General features: G+C 47.6%; 1 protein-coding gene across 1 annotated transcript; it reads right to left on the bottom strand.

The window, feature by feature from the left end:
* Positions 1-421: 421 nt before the first annotated feature.
* On the bottom strand, positions 422-16,109 carry LOC110211858 (immunoglobulin superfamily DCC subclass member 3-like). Its single transcript, XM_078155761.1, is given in 16 exon segments — positions 422-652; positions 1,504-1,757; positions 1,971-2,094; positions 2,546-2,693; positions 2,943-3,050; positions 3,204-3,392; positions 3,495-3,659; positions 8,111-8,361; positions 8,769-8,934; positions 9,695-9,873; positions 9,875-10,037; positions 10,082-10,249; positions 12,597-12,727; positions 12,821-12,965; positions 13,280-13,618; positions 16,067-16,109. Coding segments are annotated over 15 exon segments (2,349 nt in total). The 3' UTR covers positions 422-652; positions 1,504-1,727.
* Between the last annotated feature and the right edge of the window lie 738 nt (positions 16,110-16,847).

The raw sequence follows: 16,847 nt of genomic DNA, 5'->3' as shown, positions 1-16,847 counted from the left end.
TGCCCTATTTACCCCACACCTCCCTCCTGCCTCGTCTTCATACTGCTCACATTATCCTCTTGGAGTAACAATATTGCTTTTTGTAAGAATAGTTTTTTAGAATAACAACAGAGAAAGGAATGGCAGTAATAAAAACAAGTCTCAGTGACAGTTTAGTGGGAGAAGATATCCCAGTCTATAATCCCATAGCCCTTTAAATCAAAAGCCCTTGATATCCAGGTAAGGAGAGGAAACTGTCTCCCTGAGTGAGTCTTTCCAATTGCTCCCAAAACTAAAGAACCCATTGGCATACACAAGAGTTACAGTATTACCTTATTCCCTACGCTTTCTTTTAAAACAAACCAAAAAAAAGCCCTGACACTTCATCCTCCAAAATGTTCCTTTCTGCCTTTGAGCATAGACTCAACTCTTAATTGTGTTCTTCATTTCGGCTTTTATTTCCAACAAAACTAGCACCAGGGTACTCTAGGGAATGGGTGCCTTCTCCACAAGGTTTTGGGTGTTGGCTGTTGTATTCCAGTCTACCTCCACACTATTCTTGGATCAGGCTGCTTCTGCTCCCTTGTTGGAGGGTATATAGGGTGGCTTGGAGTTCCTGGGACTGGGTTTGTTGGAAGCTTTTCATTGGTAGTAGCATCACTCAGCAAAATTTCTACAAACGCGAGGATTGGGTAGGGTACACTCCTCAGTCCTCGATATCCTCCCCAGGATTTTTTGGCATGATACTGGGAGGGTGAAGGGCTGGCCTTAGGATGTGGAGGCTTTGGCTTTGGGGTCAAGAACGATGTTTGGGGAACAGGAAGGGCTACAAGGTCTCTGTGCCCCAAAGGTTGGCAGTGATGGGGCAGGAGGGGGAAAACAATTTTTTTTCCTAGGAGGAGTGCCCACAGTCCCTGCACTTATTCTACTAGGGGTTTATGTCTGCAAAAAACAAACCTGACTCAAACTAAATTCTCTGCTTTCAAAAATAGAAATTAAATGGGAGAGAAGGAAAATAAGGGCTTTCAGAGAAGGCCACTGCTTTGGATTGTGAGGCAGGATAATACCTTTACCCCTCCAAACTCTAAACCTCCATTGAGGTTTTAGAGTGTTTTTGGTTGCTCAGAGAATATGTGCCTGAACGTACAAGAGTGTATGTACACACATGATGACTTGGCTCTGGAAGAAATGTGAGGTAGGCAGTTGAGATTAAGCACCTTAGAACACACTGACTGTGGCATTTGAGCTGCTGAGATCAGAGAAGAGATGCAGATGCCTGCGTGTCCAGTTCAGAAAACTGACTCATCTGAACTTAGAGGAAAAGGGCGGGAGTGGAATAAAAGGAGGAAAAGAGGGTTGAATAAGAGGGGAAAGGTTCTGGCTGTAGAATAGAGAGGAATGTGACAGTGGAGCCCCTAGCCCCCGATTTGGGGAGACCCCTTAAAGCTCTTCATCTTTGGGCAGAGTCATGTTTGGATTAAGACATTCTAGATTGGGGAAGAGGGACCTGGGGGGACCTCTCACCTGAGAGTATTTGGTGTGGTGGGAGACGTAATCTGGCCCCTGGAATTCCCATCACTGGCCCAGAGGACTATAAATGAAAAAACAACAGTGAGAAAACTTTCTCCCCTTTCCCTCCCCAGGTGCTGAGGTAGCTTTGGTTCTGTCCTGACTCTGGAAGTAGGGTAGGGTGAGGTAGATTCTTTGGTGGTTCTGGAGTTTTTCAGGGTGGGCAGGGAGGAAGGCCTCTAGGCTGCAGACTGTTGCTCCACAGTGACCTAGAGAGGAAGATAAGGAGGGAGAGATGCAAAGCACCAGGGTTTCTGTTCTAGATGGCCCATTCCAATACCTACCCCACAGGGATGCGGGAATCAAATGAGATATTTGTAAAGCATTCAGCAGAGTTCCTGGCACATGTGGACATTTAAATGCTTATTCCATTTCATCCTGTTACCTCTCCTTGAGCTACCAACCACCTCCTTCCCATTTACCTGGGAAATGAGCTCAATCCTCTCTCCAGGTTTTCCTCCACTCTCTAGCTGGCCTAGGGAGGCCCTGTCAGCAGAGCCTGGGGGTACTGTCCAGTGCTCCCCGGATACTTTCCTGCAGAGGAAACTGAGGACCAAATGGAGAGAAGGTTAATTGTAGCCTAACCCCAGTATCTCCTCGCTGCCCCATTCCACATTTCTCCCAACTCTACAGGAACAAAAAGTGGGTTTTGGTTCATCCCTTCTACTTGTGTTTTTCCCATTTGCATCCTCAAAGAACACTGTTCCCTGACAAACACACTCACACAGCCCACAGGACACAGAGCACTTACAAAGCATTTTCCTCCTCTCAACAAATAGGTAGTACAGATATGATTTTACTGATTCCCAGAGAGGTTGCAAATGACCCAGGATCAGCCCACCAGTGCTTGTTGGAGCCTAACTTGGAACTCGGGTCTGGTGACTTCAGGTCTAGTGTTGTTTCCATCAAACCACCCCACATATCAATAGCTAAAGCTTCTATAGTGATTGGGCTTTACATGCATTATCTCCTGCCTTCCAGCCCCTTTCTTCCTTACCTATGGCGCCAGCCCAGGAGGAGGCAAAGAAGACAGATGATGAGGGCAGCAAAGCCTACATGGATGCCCACAAACACCCCCGGCATGGGAGTGTTCTCCATAAATGGGGTTTCCCCATCCTGGCTGCAGGGGCATCTTGCTTTGGGATCTGTGGTACAAGGCATAAGGTAAATAAAAATCACTCTCAGGATGCCTGATATAGGGAGGAGTGGCCCTCCTTTCTACTCCCCCACCCCTTTACCGACCTCACCAACAGCAGTGTTGCGAGAACTTTTTTTTTGTAATCCCCAAGGAATATGGGGAGAAAAGCGTGGCCATGGTGCCCTCCAGAGGGAGACAGAAGCACCTCCTTCCCTATAACAATGCTCCCCCTGGTTTTTCCCAGGCCCCACATTACCTGCGTCTGCTGTGAAGGCATCCCGCAGTGAGACAAAACGGGCTGTGCTGTTTCCATCCCCATTTCCGTTGAAGGCCTGAAGCTTAATCTCATACAAGGCAGCAGGCTCTGGAGGAAATGAAATGTTAGCAATAAGAGGAGAGGTGAATAGGGCAGTTGGAGAAATGTGAAGAGGAAATCTGAGCTTCCAGAGGGGCAAGGATGGTGCTTGGTTGGAGTGAAACACAGCCAAGGACTTGGTGCCCAGGGGTTGGGTCTCACCTAGGTCAGTGTAGAGGAAGGAGCTGGCACTGCTGGCTAAAAGGAGGGGTCCCTCAAAATGGGCAGCTGGCAGCTTTCTGTGGAAGAGCTTGAAGCCTTGGATGAGACCAGGATGGGGAGGCAGATCCCAGGAGGCCTGAACTGAGGTGGCATTGAGCACTTTGGTATAGAAGCCAAGGGCTGCAGGAGCTGCAGGAAGACAGGCTGGCTGAGCTGGGTCAGTAATAGAGGACAGAGAAGTTGGAACTGGTGGTAACAGTTGGGGAGAAAATGGGGTTTGAGTTTACCCACCACTGCCCATGGTAGTGATGTGTACAGGAGGGGAGTCGTGGCTAGCACCCTCGGCAGAATACGCCCGGAGACGGATGGAATAGGTTGTTGCTGGATCCAGGTTGGTGAAAACATGTTCAAAGGTCCCTTTGCTCACTGCCTCCTGCAATTCCCTGCCAGGTGGCTCTGAGAGAGGGGTAAAGAAGAAGGAGTAACTTGGCACCTGTGTCCGTACTTGCATAATTCCCCTTAATGTGCCCCCCATCATTTCTGTTACCTCCCTTTGAGTGGATAATTCCTAAGACACAGTCTTCAGCTCTTTTGCCTTCTTGCTACACTTTTTCAAAACCTTGGCAAGCTCATCTGTTCCCATGGCTTCAGTTAACTATGAAGATAACACCTAGGGCTAAATATCCAGTCCAATTTATTATAAACTCCAGACTCATATCTCTGAATTGGGTCCTGGACGTCATTTGAATGTCCTGGGGACCTCAGATTTACCATGTCCGCAATGGAACTCAGCTTTTCTTCTCCCCACCCCGCCCCCTGCCAAAAAAACCCCTATCCCTTTCCTCTATTTTACTTTTTTGATTGTACTACCAACCAACAAGTCATCCAGGCTTGAAATCTTGAAGTCATCTTTGATTTCTTTTCTCTTTCATTGCCTATATCACCTCCACAGTGTGTCCCAGATCTTCCTTCATGGTGGCCATTTTCCATGCTTCTACTGAATCCTGAATTCTCCCCCTTGGGCCTTGTGCTCAGACAGGTGAGCTTTTACCTAATCTTGTCTGGAACTGGACCTCTACATCATTGTCAGCCAATTCCAAACCATGCAACATGGTAGCACCTCCTCCTTCTAGTTCTCCTGAGTTCTCTTCCTCCGTTAGAATGGCAGACACTAACTTGCTTGCTTGTACTTGCATCCCCACATAGGACTCAATAAATGCTGCTGTTTCATTCACGCAATCTTCATTTTCATTCACACTAACACCACCCGAGTTCAGGTGTTCATCACCTCTGGCCTGACTTCCTCACTCCAATTTCTCTCCTTTGAGGACTGTGTGGCGAAATGGATAGTGTTGTTCTGGGAGTCAGGAAATAGGTTCAAATCTTGACTCAGCATTTACTGATTTTCAGGACCAACGTCTGAATTTTTTTCCTTAACTACAAAATGGAGCTAATAATATTTGTATTGCTGACTTCCTTCGATAGTCATGAGAGAAAGGTGCCATGTACACCTTAAAGCACTCCTTCGTTTTTATTCTCTTCCAGTCCATCCTTCAGAGCTGCCACTATTCTTTTCCTAATGGCTGACTCCCCTACTTAAATACCTCCAGTGGCTTTTTAGTGCCCGAAGAAGATAAACTACACACTCCTTCATCTGGTACTTCAGGCCCTTTAGAATAGGGCTCCAGCCTACCTTTCCACCTATATTTCAGACTGATTTTCTTCAGCAACTTTACATCCCAGGCAGACTGGACCATTTCTTATTCCTCAATGATAACAATCATAAATCTACAGCTTGAGGAGACTTTAAAGATTAGCTTCTCCAAGCGCCTCATTTTAGAAAGATGGAAACGTGGGGGGGGGGGGAAGTAAATTGTTCAAGGTCACTAAGTCCTAAGTACAGGAACCAGGATCCAAACCTGGGTCATCTGACTTCAAGTCCAATGCTGGCAAAGATACTGCACCATACTATAAACAGAGTATCCTGCACTTTCTTGTATCTCATGAATTTGCACAGACTGTTCCTAAGTATGAGAATTCACTCCCCCTTTTATCTCTGTTGAAATTTTCTTCCTTCAAGGCCCAGGTCAATTGCCACCTTCTTCCTGTTTCCCATTCCCCACCCTAGCTGGAAACTATTTCTCCCTCTTTTTAGTTTAAATCTCTCTCTCTCTCTCTCTTTTTTTTTTTTTTTTGGTATCCTAAGAGCTTCCTGAAGGGAAAGGTTTCATCTTTCATATCCTCAGAAGCTAGTATAATGCCCTCCACCTACATAAATGATGGTTGAATTTCATTCAGAAAGCTAAGTGGTGCAACGGGTAAGGGAGTTGGATATATAAAAAAAGGATTTCTGATACAAGCCAGGTCCAACTATATCTGTTAAGTGTCCAGTGAGTGGTATGTCAAGAGTACACAGAAGGAAGCATGGGGAACTAAGTCTAGAAAAAAATAGGTTGGGGGTCAGATTATGGAGGGTCTTAAATGCTAAGGAGTTTGGACTTAATTCTAAAGGCAGCAGGGATCCAGTGAAGATCATCCCAATTTTCATCCTTCCCGACCATTCTGCAGCATTTGACACTGTGGACCACCCTTTCCTCCTGGATTCCTCTCTCTTTCTCTCTCTCTTCGTTTTGGTTTGGTTTGGTTTGGTTTGGTTTTAGGCAATAGGGTTAAATGACTTGCCCAGGGTCACATAGCTAGTAAGTCTTCTGTGTCTGAGGCCGGATTTGAACTCAGGTCCTCCTGAATCCAGGGCCAGTGCTCCATCCACTGCACAACCTAGCTGCCACTCTCTCTCTCTGTTTTTACGACAGGGCTCTCTTGGTTTATTTCTAATAAGTCTGACTGCTCCTTCTCGGTCTCCTTTGCTGGATCATCACCCCTCTCACATGTCCTTACTATGGGTGTATCCCAACGCTTTGTCTTAAACTCTTTTTTCTTCCCTCCACACCAAAGATTCTTAACCTGAAGTCTGTGAATTTAAAAAAAAAACCATACATTTTGATAACTGTATTTCAGTTAGTGGTTTCCTTTACAACCTTATGGGTTTTATTATATGCATCTAAAAATATTATTCTGAGAAGAGGTCCATAGGCTTTTTCAACAGGCTGCCCAGGGGATCCATGACACTTCAAAGGTTAAGATTCCCATTCTGCAGTCTTCTGTGTGATCTCATCAGCTCACAAGTTTATTAATGATCATCTCTATGCGATGACTCTTAGAGATCTGTCTGTCTCCCAATCCTAGCCTCCACTCCTGACCTCTACTCATGCATTATAAGCTGTGATGAACTTTTCAAACTATACATTGTCAAGCTCAACATGTCTGAAGCATCACATGTTATCTATCTCCCCAAACCCACTCCTCTTCTAAATTTCCCTCTTTCTGGCGAGGTCACTACCATTCTTCTAGTCGTCTAGGTTCACCACCTGGGTCTCATCCTTAACCCTTCACCCTCACTCCAGAAATCTAAGCCATTTCACAAACTTGTCATTTTGACCTCCACAATATTTGTAACATTGCATCCCAGTCCCTTTCCTAGCCTCACACAGCCATCACACCCTGGTTCAGGCACCTTCTCATCAGTCTCCTTCTTGGTTTCCCTATCTCAGATCTCTTCCTTCTCTGATCTCCACCCTTCACAATGCTGCTAAAGAGATTCTAACCCAGCTACTGCCTTATTCAATAAGATCCAATCCTGCAGGATAAAGTATTAAACCTCTTCTGTTTTGACTCTGCACAGGTTGACCCCAACCTCCCTTACTCCCTTTCATAAACATTACTGTCTAGTGCCAAACTGGCCTTCCATCACTGGGTCACCCTGACTTTGCAATGGCTCTCCCTCCTGTTTGGAATCCACTCTATCCTCACTTCTGCCTCTGTGAATCCTTAGCTTCTTTCAAGTCTTAATTCCAGGATCATCTTCTACAGGAAGCCTTTCCTGATCCCCACAGCTGCTAGTGTCTTCCCCATACATCCCTAAAAAAAATTATCTTCTAACTGTTTTACAAAACATATATGCACATGTTGTTTTCCCTGGCTAAATTATAAACTCCTTATGGTCTGGGACTGTTTCCCTCTTATCTTTGTAGCCCCAGTAATTAATAATTAATAATAAATAATTAATTAGCACAGTACCTGACATTAGGCACTGTGTTTTCATGGATGCTTTTTGATTGATTGAATGTACAAGTGACACAGAATTTCTGAAATGGTTAGTACCTTAGAGATCATCTAGCACGAGTTCATTTTATAGATGGGGAAACTGAGGCCCAGAAAGGGGGACTCATTGAATTTCAGAGTGGAAACAAACCTCAGAGGCTATCTGGTCTAAACTGCATCTAAACTAGAATCCCCAATATCCTAGACAGGTGATATCCAACCTTTGCATGAAAGCCTCCAGGTAAGGCAAACCCATGGCCTCTGGAGGGAGCCCATTTAATTTTTTTACAACTCTAGTGGTTAGGAAGCTTTTCCCTAGACCAGTCCTAAATTTGTCCATCATGTCCCCATGAATCTTCTCTTCTCTGGACTAAAACACCTCTAGTTACTTCAACCATTCCATATAAAGTCAAGTACCTTCACCATCCTTGTTAGCCTCATCTGGAGGTTCTCCTGCTTATTACTATCCTTCCTAAACTGTGGCCATCAGAACTGAACCCAAGATTCTAGATGGACTTTGATCAGCTCAGAGCACAACAGGACTATCATTTTTTGATTCTTGGAAGCTATGACTCTAGATCCAGTCCATGGATGTGACTTGCATAATAAGGTGATACTTCTTAGCATAGTAAAGCCAGGACTAGAACCCAGGTCTTTTAACTCCCAATCTTACTGCTATTTCCACTGAACTTGTTTCCTGTTTTGTTTCCTCTCCCTACCACCCATGCCCTGCCACCCCTGCCCACCTCCCTCAGACTGGAGATGTAGCACATAGCCAATGATACTGGGGTTGTCGCCGGTAGAAGGAGGTTCCCAGGAGACTCGGATAGTGGAGGTGGAGAGGGCAGAGGCCTGCAGGCCTTGGGGAATGGGGGGTAGCTCTGGGGCTCCAGTTACAGCCAGGCGGGCACTGGCCTGGTTGGAGCCTGCACTGTTCTCTGCCACACACTGGTAGATGGCCTCATCCTCTGCCGTGACACCAGCCAACATCAGTGTGCTAGAGGAGAGATAATAGAGATAGTGGTAGTACATTGTCTCTATTCAGGCCCAAGAATCCTCTTGCCTGGGTCTCCTCTTTTAAAAAGGTCCTTTCTCCCAAGGGGTTGTGGTCCCTCCTGTCTCTCTTCTAAGTGGGGATCAGGAGAAGAAAAGCAGCTTTTTTCTGTGATTGTATGGGTGGGGGTATCTGTGGTTGTCTGTATTTGTATGGAAAGGTTAGGTTACCTGTGGTTGTATGGATGTGGTTTGCATTGTGTTAACTGTAGTTAGTGTGTGTTAGGATACCTGTGGTTGCATGGATGTGTATGTAATGAGAGCAGTTATTGGTAGTTATGTGGATGTATGTTGTATTGGGGCGATCAGCTATGGTGGTATGGGTGTAGGTTAGTGGGAGGGCACATTAACCTGTTGTTGTGGGTGAGCTTGACATTCTCTCCAGGGCTCAGGACCTTTCCGTTCTTCAGCCAAATCAGCTGGGGTTCAGGAACACCATGGGCCACACACGTGAAGATGGCACTGCTGCCAGGGGGCTTTGACACAGACTGCGGCCACTGGACAAACTCTGGAGGGGCTGAAAAGGAGAGGATGGAGGAGAAGCTAATGCCCCTATCCCTTAGTCCTCCTGCCTCTCCCTGGGCAGCCTTGGGGGAGGGGGGATCAGAAATTCTGTTCTGGGACCACCAGGGCTCTGGGACTGTGTCCCGATCTGAGAGAGGAGGAGGCTGGAGGCTCAGCTGTCCCTCCAGCCTGATGTCCCACCCCATCCAAGCTGTGGGAACCGGCTGGAGCTCCAGCTGATGAATTCAGGGCTCAGGACTGCATCTCATTGCCCCGGGCGCCCATCCATCACTTTTGCAGCCCCACGGCCAGACTGCTCTGAGAGGTCAGGGGAGCCAAGGGCTCCACAGGGGCCTCCCCTCACCTCCCGCCTTTGCCTCTCTCCTCCCGCCAAGGGCAGGCAGGCAAGTGAGCGAATAAGCCAATAAGCAAGAGTTTGTGAGACCAGAGGTTTGAAGATCTGACTCATTCGAGGTCACACAGCTGCAGAGGAATGACAGGTTCATGTTTCTGGCCTGCTTAAAGTTTGTAAAGCGCTTTCCTCATGACAATCCTGCTTAGTAGTAGTGTAGGTACTAGTATCCTCATTTTAAAGACAGGGAAACAGAAGCTGAAATTAAGTGACTTGCCCAAAGTCAAAGTCAGTGTCAGAGTGCAGATATGAACCCAGGTTTCCTGATGTTACTCAGTCCCACTAACCTTTTCTGAGCTGTCTTTTCTTTCTGCCTGCTATAGTCCTGCTGTCCCCTACCCCCTTGGTTGGCCCTGCTCACCCTGCACCAGAAGGACTCCTTGGGCTGTTCGCCGGACCCTGGTGCCTGGCCGGTTTGCAGCACAGACATATACTCCAGAGTGCTGGACAGACACATCTGAGATCATCAGGTTCCCAGTCCCCAGGACCTGGATTCCTTCCACCCCAATGGAGCGACCATCTAGAAGAAAAGGGATAGGGGTCAAGGTCACCATGACAACATATAACCCCCTTCCCTAAGGGGCAAAGGGCTGAAGGCAAATCAAAAGAGAAGGAGTAGGGCTGGGAGATGAGAAAGAAGAGGGGTGGGGAGAGATTTGGAAGCTCTAAAGGAAGAAGAAAGGAGGATGTTAGAGAAAGGGGTCCTGTAAGAGTGATTCTGTGCCCCTGCCCCCAATCATCTCCCCACCCCCAATTCCAGCTCCCTCCCCATTGTTACCCAGGCGACTCCAGGAGACCAGGGGTCGTGGATGGCCTGTAGCAATGCACTCCAGCACTGCAGTCTGGTGCACAGTGAGCGTCAAGTTCTGAGGTCCTGATAGAATCTCTGGTTCCTGAAGCAGCCGTAGGGGAGACACTGCCAGGGGCCAGGAAAATAAAGGATAGAGTGAGGGAGAGGGACATTTTTTACCCCAACCCTTTCCCACAGGGCCCCCAGCTAAGGGCATCTTTGTTCCCTGCCCTGACCTCCAACTCCCCAATATTTTCCAGCCCTTCCTGCAGCTATTCTCCAATATCCAAGCTGGGATGCATCTCATCCAGCTCAAAACAAGGGAGATGTGAGGAGAAGGCAAGGGGATAAAAGGGGGTGATGGAAATCTCAGAAACTTTGAATCCCTGAGCCAGGCTCCGGTAAGGCTGATGGACAGGAGGAGGGGGAGAAGAGAGTACAGTTTACAATGGGAAACAGTATGCTGAGACCATAAGGGGGATTCTAGCTTGGCATAAGAAGCCCCAACCTTGTGTTCTATGCCAAGGGCTATGGAGGTGGGAGTTGTCCCACTTTATTTCACCTTCACAAGTGGAGACCGATCCTTAAACATCCACTGCTCCCCTTGGCTCTAGCATTTATGAATATATCTAATTGTTTTAAACTACATTTACATTTTCATCCTTTATTCCTTGGTAGGATGTGCTACCATAAACCACTACTACCTGAATATAAGATAATCCTCATATTTGCCTTAAATTTGCTCCTGTAAGCTTCCAGAGCAACCTTCTTCCTCCTAGGGTTCTAGATTGAGGTGAGGGGGTCAGCCCACCTTTACTCACTCCATTCATCTCCTCTCAATCATATCCTCTGGAAAGGTCCTCATCTTTTCAGTCTGAGTTCAGAAACTCTTCAACTCACTTATTCCCCTACATCACCTCCATAATTTTCTCCACACTTTCTCTGGAAAGTGCACAGCCCTGAGCCAGCAGCCGCTATTACAGGTATGGCAGCACCTCAGTTCTGTGCCAGGGCTAAATGATGGCTCCTGGTTTATTTCCAGTCCCTTTCCTAAGATTAAATGGTAGCCTCAGCTAGTCTAAACCTTGACATTTGCTAGCTGTGTAAGGAAAGTCACTTAAATCTCTTTGTGCCTAGCAACTTTCTAAGGATATTCTACACCAAGGAAATTGCCAGCCCTTGAGGCAATGAACCTTCCTGAAGATAGCTGGCATTTTGTTGGCTCTTATTGGTGGAGAACATATCTATATCCAGGAAACAGTCCATAATTATTCTTGGATCCTCTTCCTGGGTCATCACTGATCCCTCCAGAGTCTGCTCAGCCTTTATAGTTAGGGATGTTCCCCTCTATATACATCACCTTGTACTTGCCCACAGTGAAAATTCAGCTGCCATTCTCTTACCCACTCACAGAGGCTCTTGAGATCTTCCTGCAAATTATGCCTGCCGTTTTACTAGGAGAATTGAGTGTCAGTTTATTGATTTCACTGTGCATTCTGTCCCTGAGATAATTTACAAAAATGTTTTGTGGAAAGAAGTTCTAGTATCATCCCTAGTGAACCTCATTCTGTAACTCTTCTCCATTCAGAGAAGTGTCCATTTATTCCTACACTTCATTTTGTGTCTCAGTTTCTAATTCATGACAAAATACTTTTTCCTCTTCCCTTGGCCCCCCACCAAAAAAAAAAAGTCCCATAGGGACTCAATTTTTAAAATACCCTTTGGAGCGGAATCTTGTCAAGGGCTTTTTGAAAGTCTAAATAGATTATATCCACTGATTTTCCTTTATTCACATGCATATTTAGCCTGTTGAAGAATTCTAATAGATTAGTTAGGCATGATTTCCCCTTAGGGAAACCTGGTTGCCTTCTCTCCAGTAGAATGTGTATACTTATTCAGTGATTCTATCCTTTATTATGGATTCCATCAGTTTGCCTGATATGGAATTGTTGGGGGAGGGTGGAGGGAGCCTCAGCTCAGGGGGACATTAGGAATCTGCTCCATCCATAAGCCCCCCCCACCTCTAAATCTTCAGGGATCTGCTGAGGCCCCAGCTGCAGAAGTGTCTGCACCTTGCCTTCACCTCCATTCCTTACCCTCAGCCTTCTCCTTTTAACAGTTTCATCCCCACATCCTTGTCCACATCTCTCTTTTCAGTAGTCTTCTTATTCTCCTGTTAACCTCCCCAAGCCCTCCAACCTCCAGGTCAGAGGAAGTGCCATGCAAACACACCCAGAAACACAGTTCCATACACCATAATTTCTCTTACAGTCAGTCACATTTGTAAGATGAGGAAATTGAATTGAATGCCTTCAGAGGTCCTTTCCAGCTTAAAAGACTACACACACTCACAGTCACACACCCAAAAACACACACAGAAATCCAGCTCTCTCCCCATCTTTGTCTTGGCTGGGGTGGGGGTGAGAGGGCAGCACCCTAGTTTTTCATCACGTCTTCCTTCCTGCGTCCTTACCGCTCAGTGCGAGTTGGGCCTCTTGGCTGTATCGAGTACTGGCTATATTGCGTGCCACACATCGGTAGGTCCCTACATCCGACTGCCCAACACTTGTGATCTGCAGAATGCCTGCAGGTAATAAGGTGAATCTGCCAGAGGGAATGGAAAGGTTAGTAAGGTTCCCTCCAGATGCTGACCCTCTCCCTACAGTATCCCCCCAACTCTAGGGCCTTCCTGTTCACCTGTGGTTGGCAGGGTTCAAGGCAGTGCGGTTGTGTTCCCAGGAGATAATTGGCTCAGGTACCCCTCGGATCAGGCACTGGAAACGGGCAACACCTCCATGCTCTACCACCATGGAGTCAGGATGCTGGTGAAATCGAGATAGACCTAGAAACACAAAGATCCAGACGCCTGAACCTCCCTCCCTCCAGAGTCCCTTGCCCCAAGCCACTAACCTCGATTAATCCTATGGTCTTGCCCTATTTCCGGTTATTCAGAAGTCATACACCACCCCCTCCACTTTCCCACTTTCTGCCTCTGTGCCTAGAACATTCAGAGAGCCTCTTTGATCCTTCCCCAAAGACCCTGCCTTTCCAAGTCTACCCTTCCCAGCCACATGCCCCCTTTCAGTCCCTTTGCTCAAACCCCTAGAGGTACCCCTTGTGGCCCAATGTCCATCCTGGACACTCCAGGTCACTTACTTGCCAGCTGCACCCGTGCCCTCCGGCTCACCAACCTTCCATAGCGGTTTTGAGCAACACAGTTGTACTCATGGACACTGGCAGGAAGTAGGGATGAACCCTGGGGGGCATGGCGGCTGGGGAAACCCCCAAGGTGCAGAGATCCATCTGGCATCAGAGTGGCACCACTGTTGTTTCCCAGGGGCATCCCATCCCGCTGCCAGGAGATGGTGATAGGTGGCTCTCCTTCCACCTGGCACCTCAGCAGCAGCGGATGTTCCTTCAGCACCACCACGTCCTCTGGCTCCTGCACGAAGGCTAGCTCAGAGCCTCCAGCTTCACCTGTAGGGAAGGGGCAGGCTCAGTGGGTATTGCCAGGATCCTTCCCTTCTTCTCACAGAGTCCCCCCTATCCTCTATATGAAGCTAGACTTGCTGGGCCTGAAGAAAGATCTCTTTGGCTTTTGCCTTGGTTCTTCCTCTCCTATAGCCTTGACCCTGAGAAGATAATGAGATAGAGGCTAAAAAGGAATAGGAACTGAAAATTTATATCTTAGAAGGAGCAGTAGGGCAGATGTGTAAGTTTAAGTCAGAGTTGAACTTGGAAATTCATAACTAGGGAAAGATTGAAGTAGGAGAAGTGGAGGAACTGGGGCTGGAGTCATTGGAAACTGGTACAAGGAGACTGGGAGCTAGGTGGATGTGTGGGTGTGGTTTGGATTGAAGATGGAGTAGAGGGGAGCTTGGAGTTAGGGCTGGCTGGGACAGGGCCCTGCGACTGAGGCTAAGAATGGAGGATGGGGAGCTGGGAAGGGGGCTAGGGCTGGGGCTGAGGTTGGGGCTAAGGCTGGCTGGGAGGGGGCCCGAGCTGGGGCTAGGCGGGCCTTGATTGATGGCCTCTTTCAGCCAGGCCCTGGCAACGGGGAGAGGGCGGGGCGGGTACAATGGCAGGGTCAGGGGCCGAGCCATGGGCATTGTGCTCCCCCCTGGGATAATAGGTTCGTCCCCTTCCCTCCCCTGCCTGCCCATCTGCCTGTCTGCCCACAAGGTCAGCTTCCCAGGACTCCCTTGACTCCCCTCCTCATTCCCCTAACCCCACCCCTAACTAGGCAATGCTAGGCAGGGCAAGGGCACATTTAGGCACACAAGTACGTGCGCTGGCATCAGAACACAGAGAAACACCTACACATATGTGCACAGATGAGCAAGCACAATTTCATCTAAAGAGTCGCCCAAGTACATACATTCAATTCAGTTCAACAAACATTTAATAAGCACCTGCTGTGTGCAGAACACTGTGCTAGGCACTAGAGGAGACGGAGTTTGGATAAAAAGTGACCTCAGCCCTCAGGGAGTTACATTCTCACACATCTATACACAAAGACACAAACAGAAGCCTAGAGGTGTACCTGACCTACACCTGGATTCACAACTAACAAGAAACATGAAGACAACATATAAATGCAGAGGCAGGAAGACACGGAGTTTGGGAATGAATCGTGAAATTAGACTTGAAAGCCCTGTTTCACCCCAGTCGCAGACATCCCCATCTTTTTTCCCCACAGCGCTCTTTGCCTCTGTGCAATTCGATCTCTGTGAATAAGGACCAGGAAAACCTACGGATCTGTTTGGTGAAGACCCTGGCATTTTTCTACCTAGCCTGGCCTGGCTCTTCCCAAACTCTTCAGCTACTCCTGGGACTATTATCTCTCCTCTTCCCACTCCTGAACCCCTCAATCTGGTTCCCCTTTCTCTCCCCTTCCAAAATGCTTCACCCACCCCACCCATTCCTCATTCCCTTTCTTTCTATCCTTTCCAAACCCCTGAAGTGTTGTTTCTCCAAACACATCCCTTGCTCCCCTTCTTCCACCTTTTACCCTGGTCCCCAGACCCCTAGTATCATGCCACCTGCCCTTTGCCCCCCTCAAATTTTCTCTTTTCTTCCTACTCTGATTTTTCCTTTACCCTCAATCTGTCTCTTCCTTCCTTTCCTTCACCTCCCTTATACTGTGCTCTCCATCTCTCTTCTGCTGCCATTCCCCCATACTCTAGACTTCTTCCTCATATCTTTCCTTTTGCTGGTCTCTTTTCCAGTAATATAACAACAACAACAACAACAATAATATCTGCAGAACATTAAATATAGAAGAATAATAGCAAGATAGCAACTTGTCACCAGATTGTCTCTATCTGAGCTACACTGAACCAGATGAGTACAAGATAATAATAATACTTTTTATTATCATGTTGTAATTACAAAAAGCAATTATGTTATCTACCTGTTCAATAATCCAAAGAACACTAAGTATGAAAGGATAATAGCCAGATAACGACTTGTCCTAGAACTGTTATGGTCTAGAACTCCGAAAAATGAGAATGAGATTACTATTAATAATGATAATAATAATAATACACATTCAACCATCAACAAATATTTGTTGAGTAATGGCTGTTCAGCCCACTTGTTAGGGGGAGGTATGAACTTTATCTAAGACAGTTACTCCTCATCTTTCTTCCCAGCCTTCTCCATTTCCTTATCTCTTCCCTTTTTTTTTCACTCCATGTCTCATATATCTCATTTTCTCTTTTTCCTTTACCCCATTTTTCTCCCCATCCTTATCTCTCACCTTCAATCTTATTTTTCCTCCCATATCTCTCCCGTCCTTCCTATTTCCCCCCTTTTCTTATTTCTAATCACCTTCATTTTCTCCATCCCCCCCCATCTCTTTCTATGCCTTCTGATCATTCCCTCGTTATTCCATTTCGGATGTCATTGTGCCCATCTGCTCCCCTGGATTCTCCCTCTTACCCCAGTCCTGCAGAAGCAGCAATCCAAGCAGCCACAGCCCCATGGCCTTAGCCCTGCTTCGGCCCCCCTCCTAGTCCCCAGGCAGCCACTGTCTCCCCCTGCCAGCCCTGGTTCTGCTGCCTTCAGCCTGGAGAACCCTGGGCTGTATGTGCCCGAACTTGAGGGGCACCAGGAGATGAGGGGGAGCCTCTGGTCTCACTCCCAGGGAGCCTGGGGTATGGAGGGGGGCCAAGTTCTGGGAGTTGGGTCTAGAGGCTCCTAGCCTTCCATCCGTCCTCTCTCATGCAGTGTCTGTCTCTGCCTTTGGTCTCATGCCTTTCTTCCCCTGCCCCCCCATCCCCCGTCCCCTCCCTCCAGAGCTGGGACCCAGACAGAGACAATTGGGGAGGGAGGGAGGAAAAGGGAGGGGGCCAATGGGAGTGGGGTAAAGTTGGGGGTTCAGACACGCCTCTTTCTTAGCTTCAGGAACCCCACCCTCCATCCTTCCTAGACCCGCCCCCAACACCCTCTTGAAGTTTTGACAAAATGGAAGTAAAGGAGTGACAGCTCTTGGGGTCCCCATCTCTGCTGTTTTTAAGAAGATGAGGGGAATCTAAGGTTTTGTTTGGGGGTATCCCTGGGAAAGTAGGGCTCTTATGTCCCCTCCCCCTCTGGTCAGAGTTGCTGTCCCGGGTGCTGAGTTGGGTGATTGAGGTTGAAGGCCAGGAGCTGATCCCATTAGTCTCGTCACAGCCTGGCTAACCTCCCCTCTCCACCCCCTCCACACACTCATAGTATCACT

Source organism: Phascolarctos cinereus, unplaced genomic scaffold, assembly GCF_003287225.1.
Source record: "Phascolarctos cinereus isolate Bilbo 61053 unplaced genomic scaffold, phaCin_HiC Scaffold_5;HRSCAF=322, whole genome shotgun sequence".
In the NCBI taxonomy this organism is placed as follows: domain Eukaryota; kingdom Metazoa; phylum Chordata; class Mammalia; order Diprotodontia; family Phascolarctidae; genus Phascolarctos; species Phascolarctos cinereus.
The sequence above is the reverse complement of the archived record's forward strand: the minus strand, read 5'-3'. Positions and strand labels throughout refer to the sequence as shown.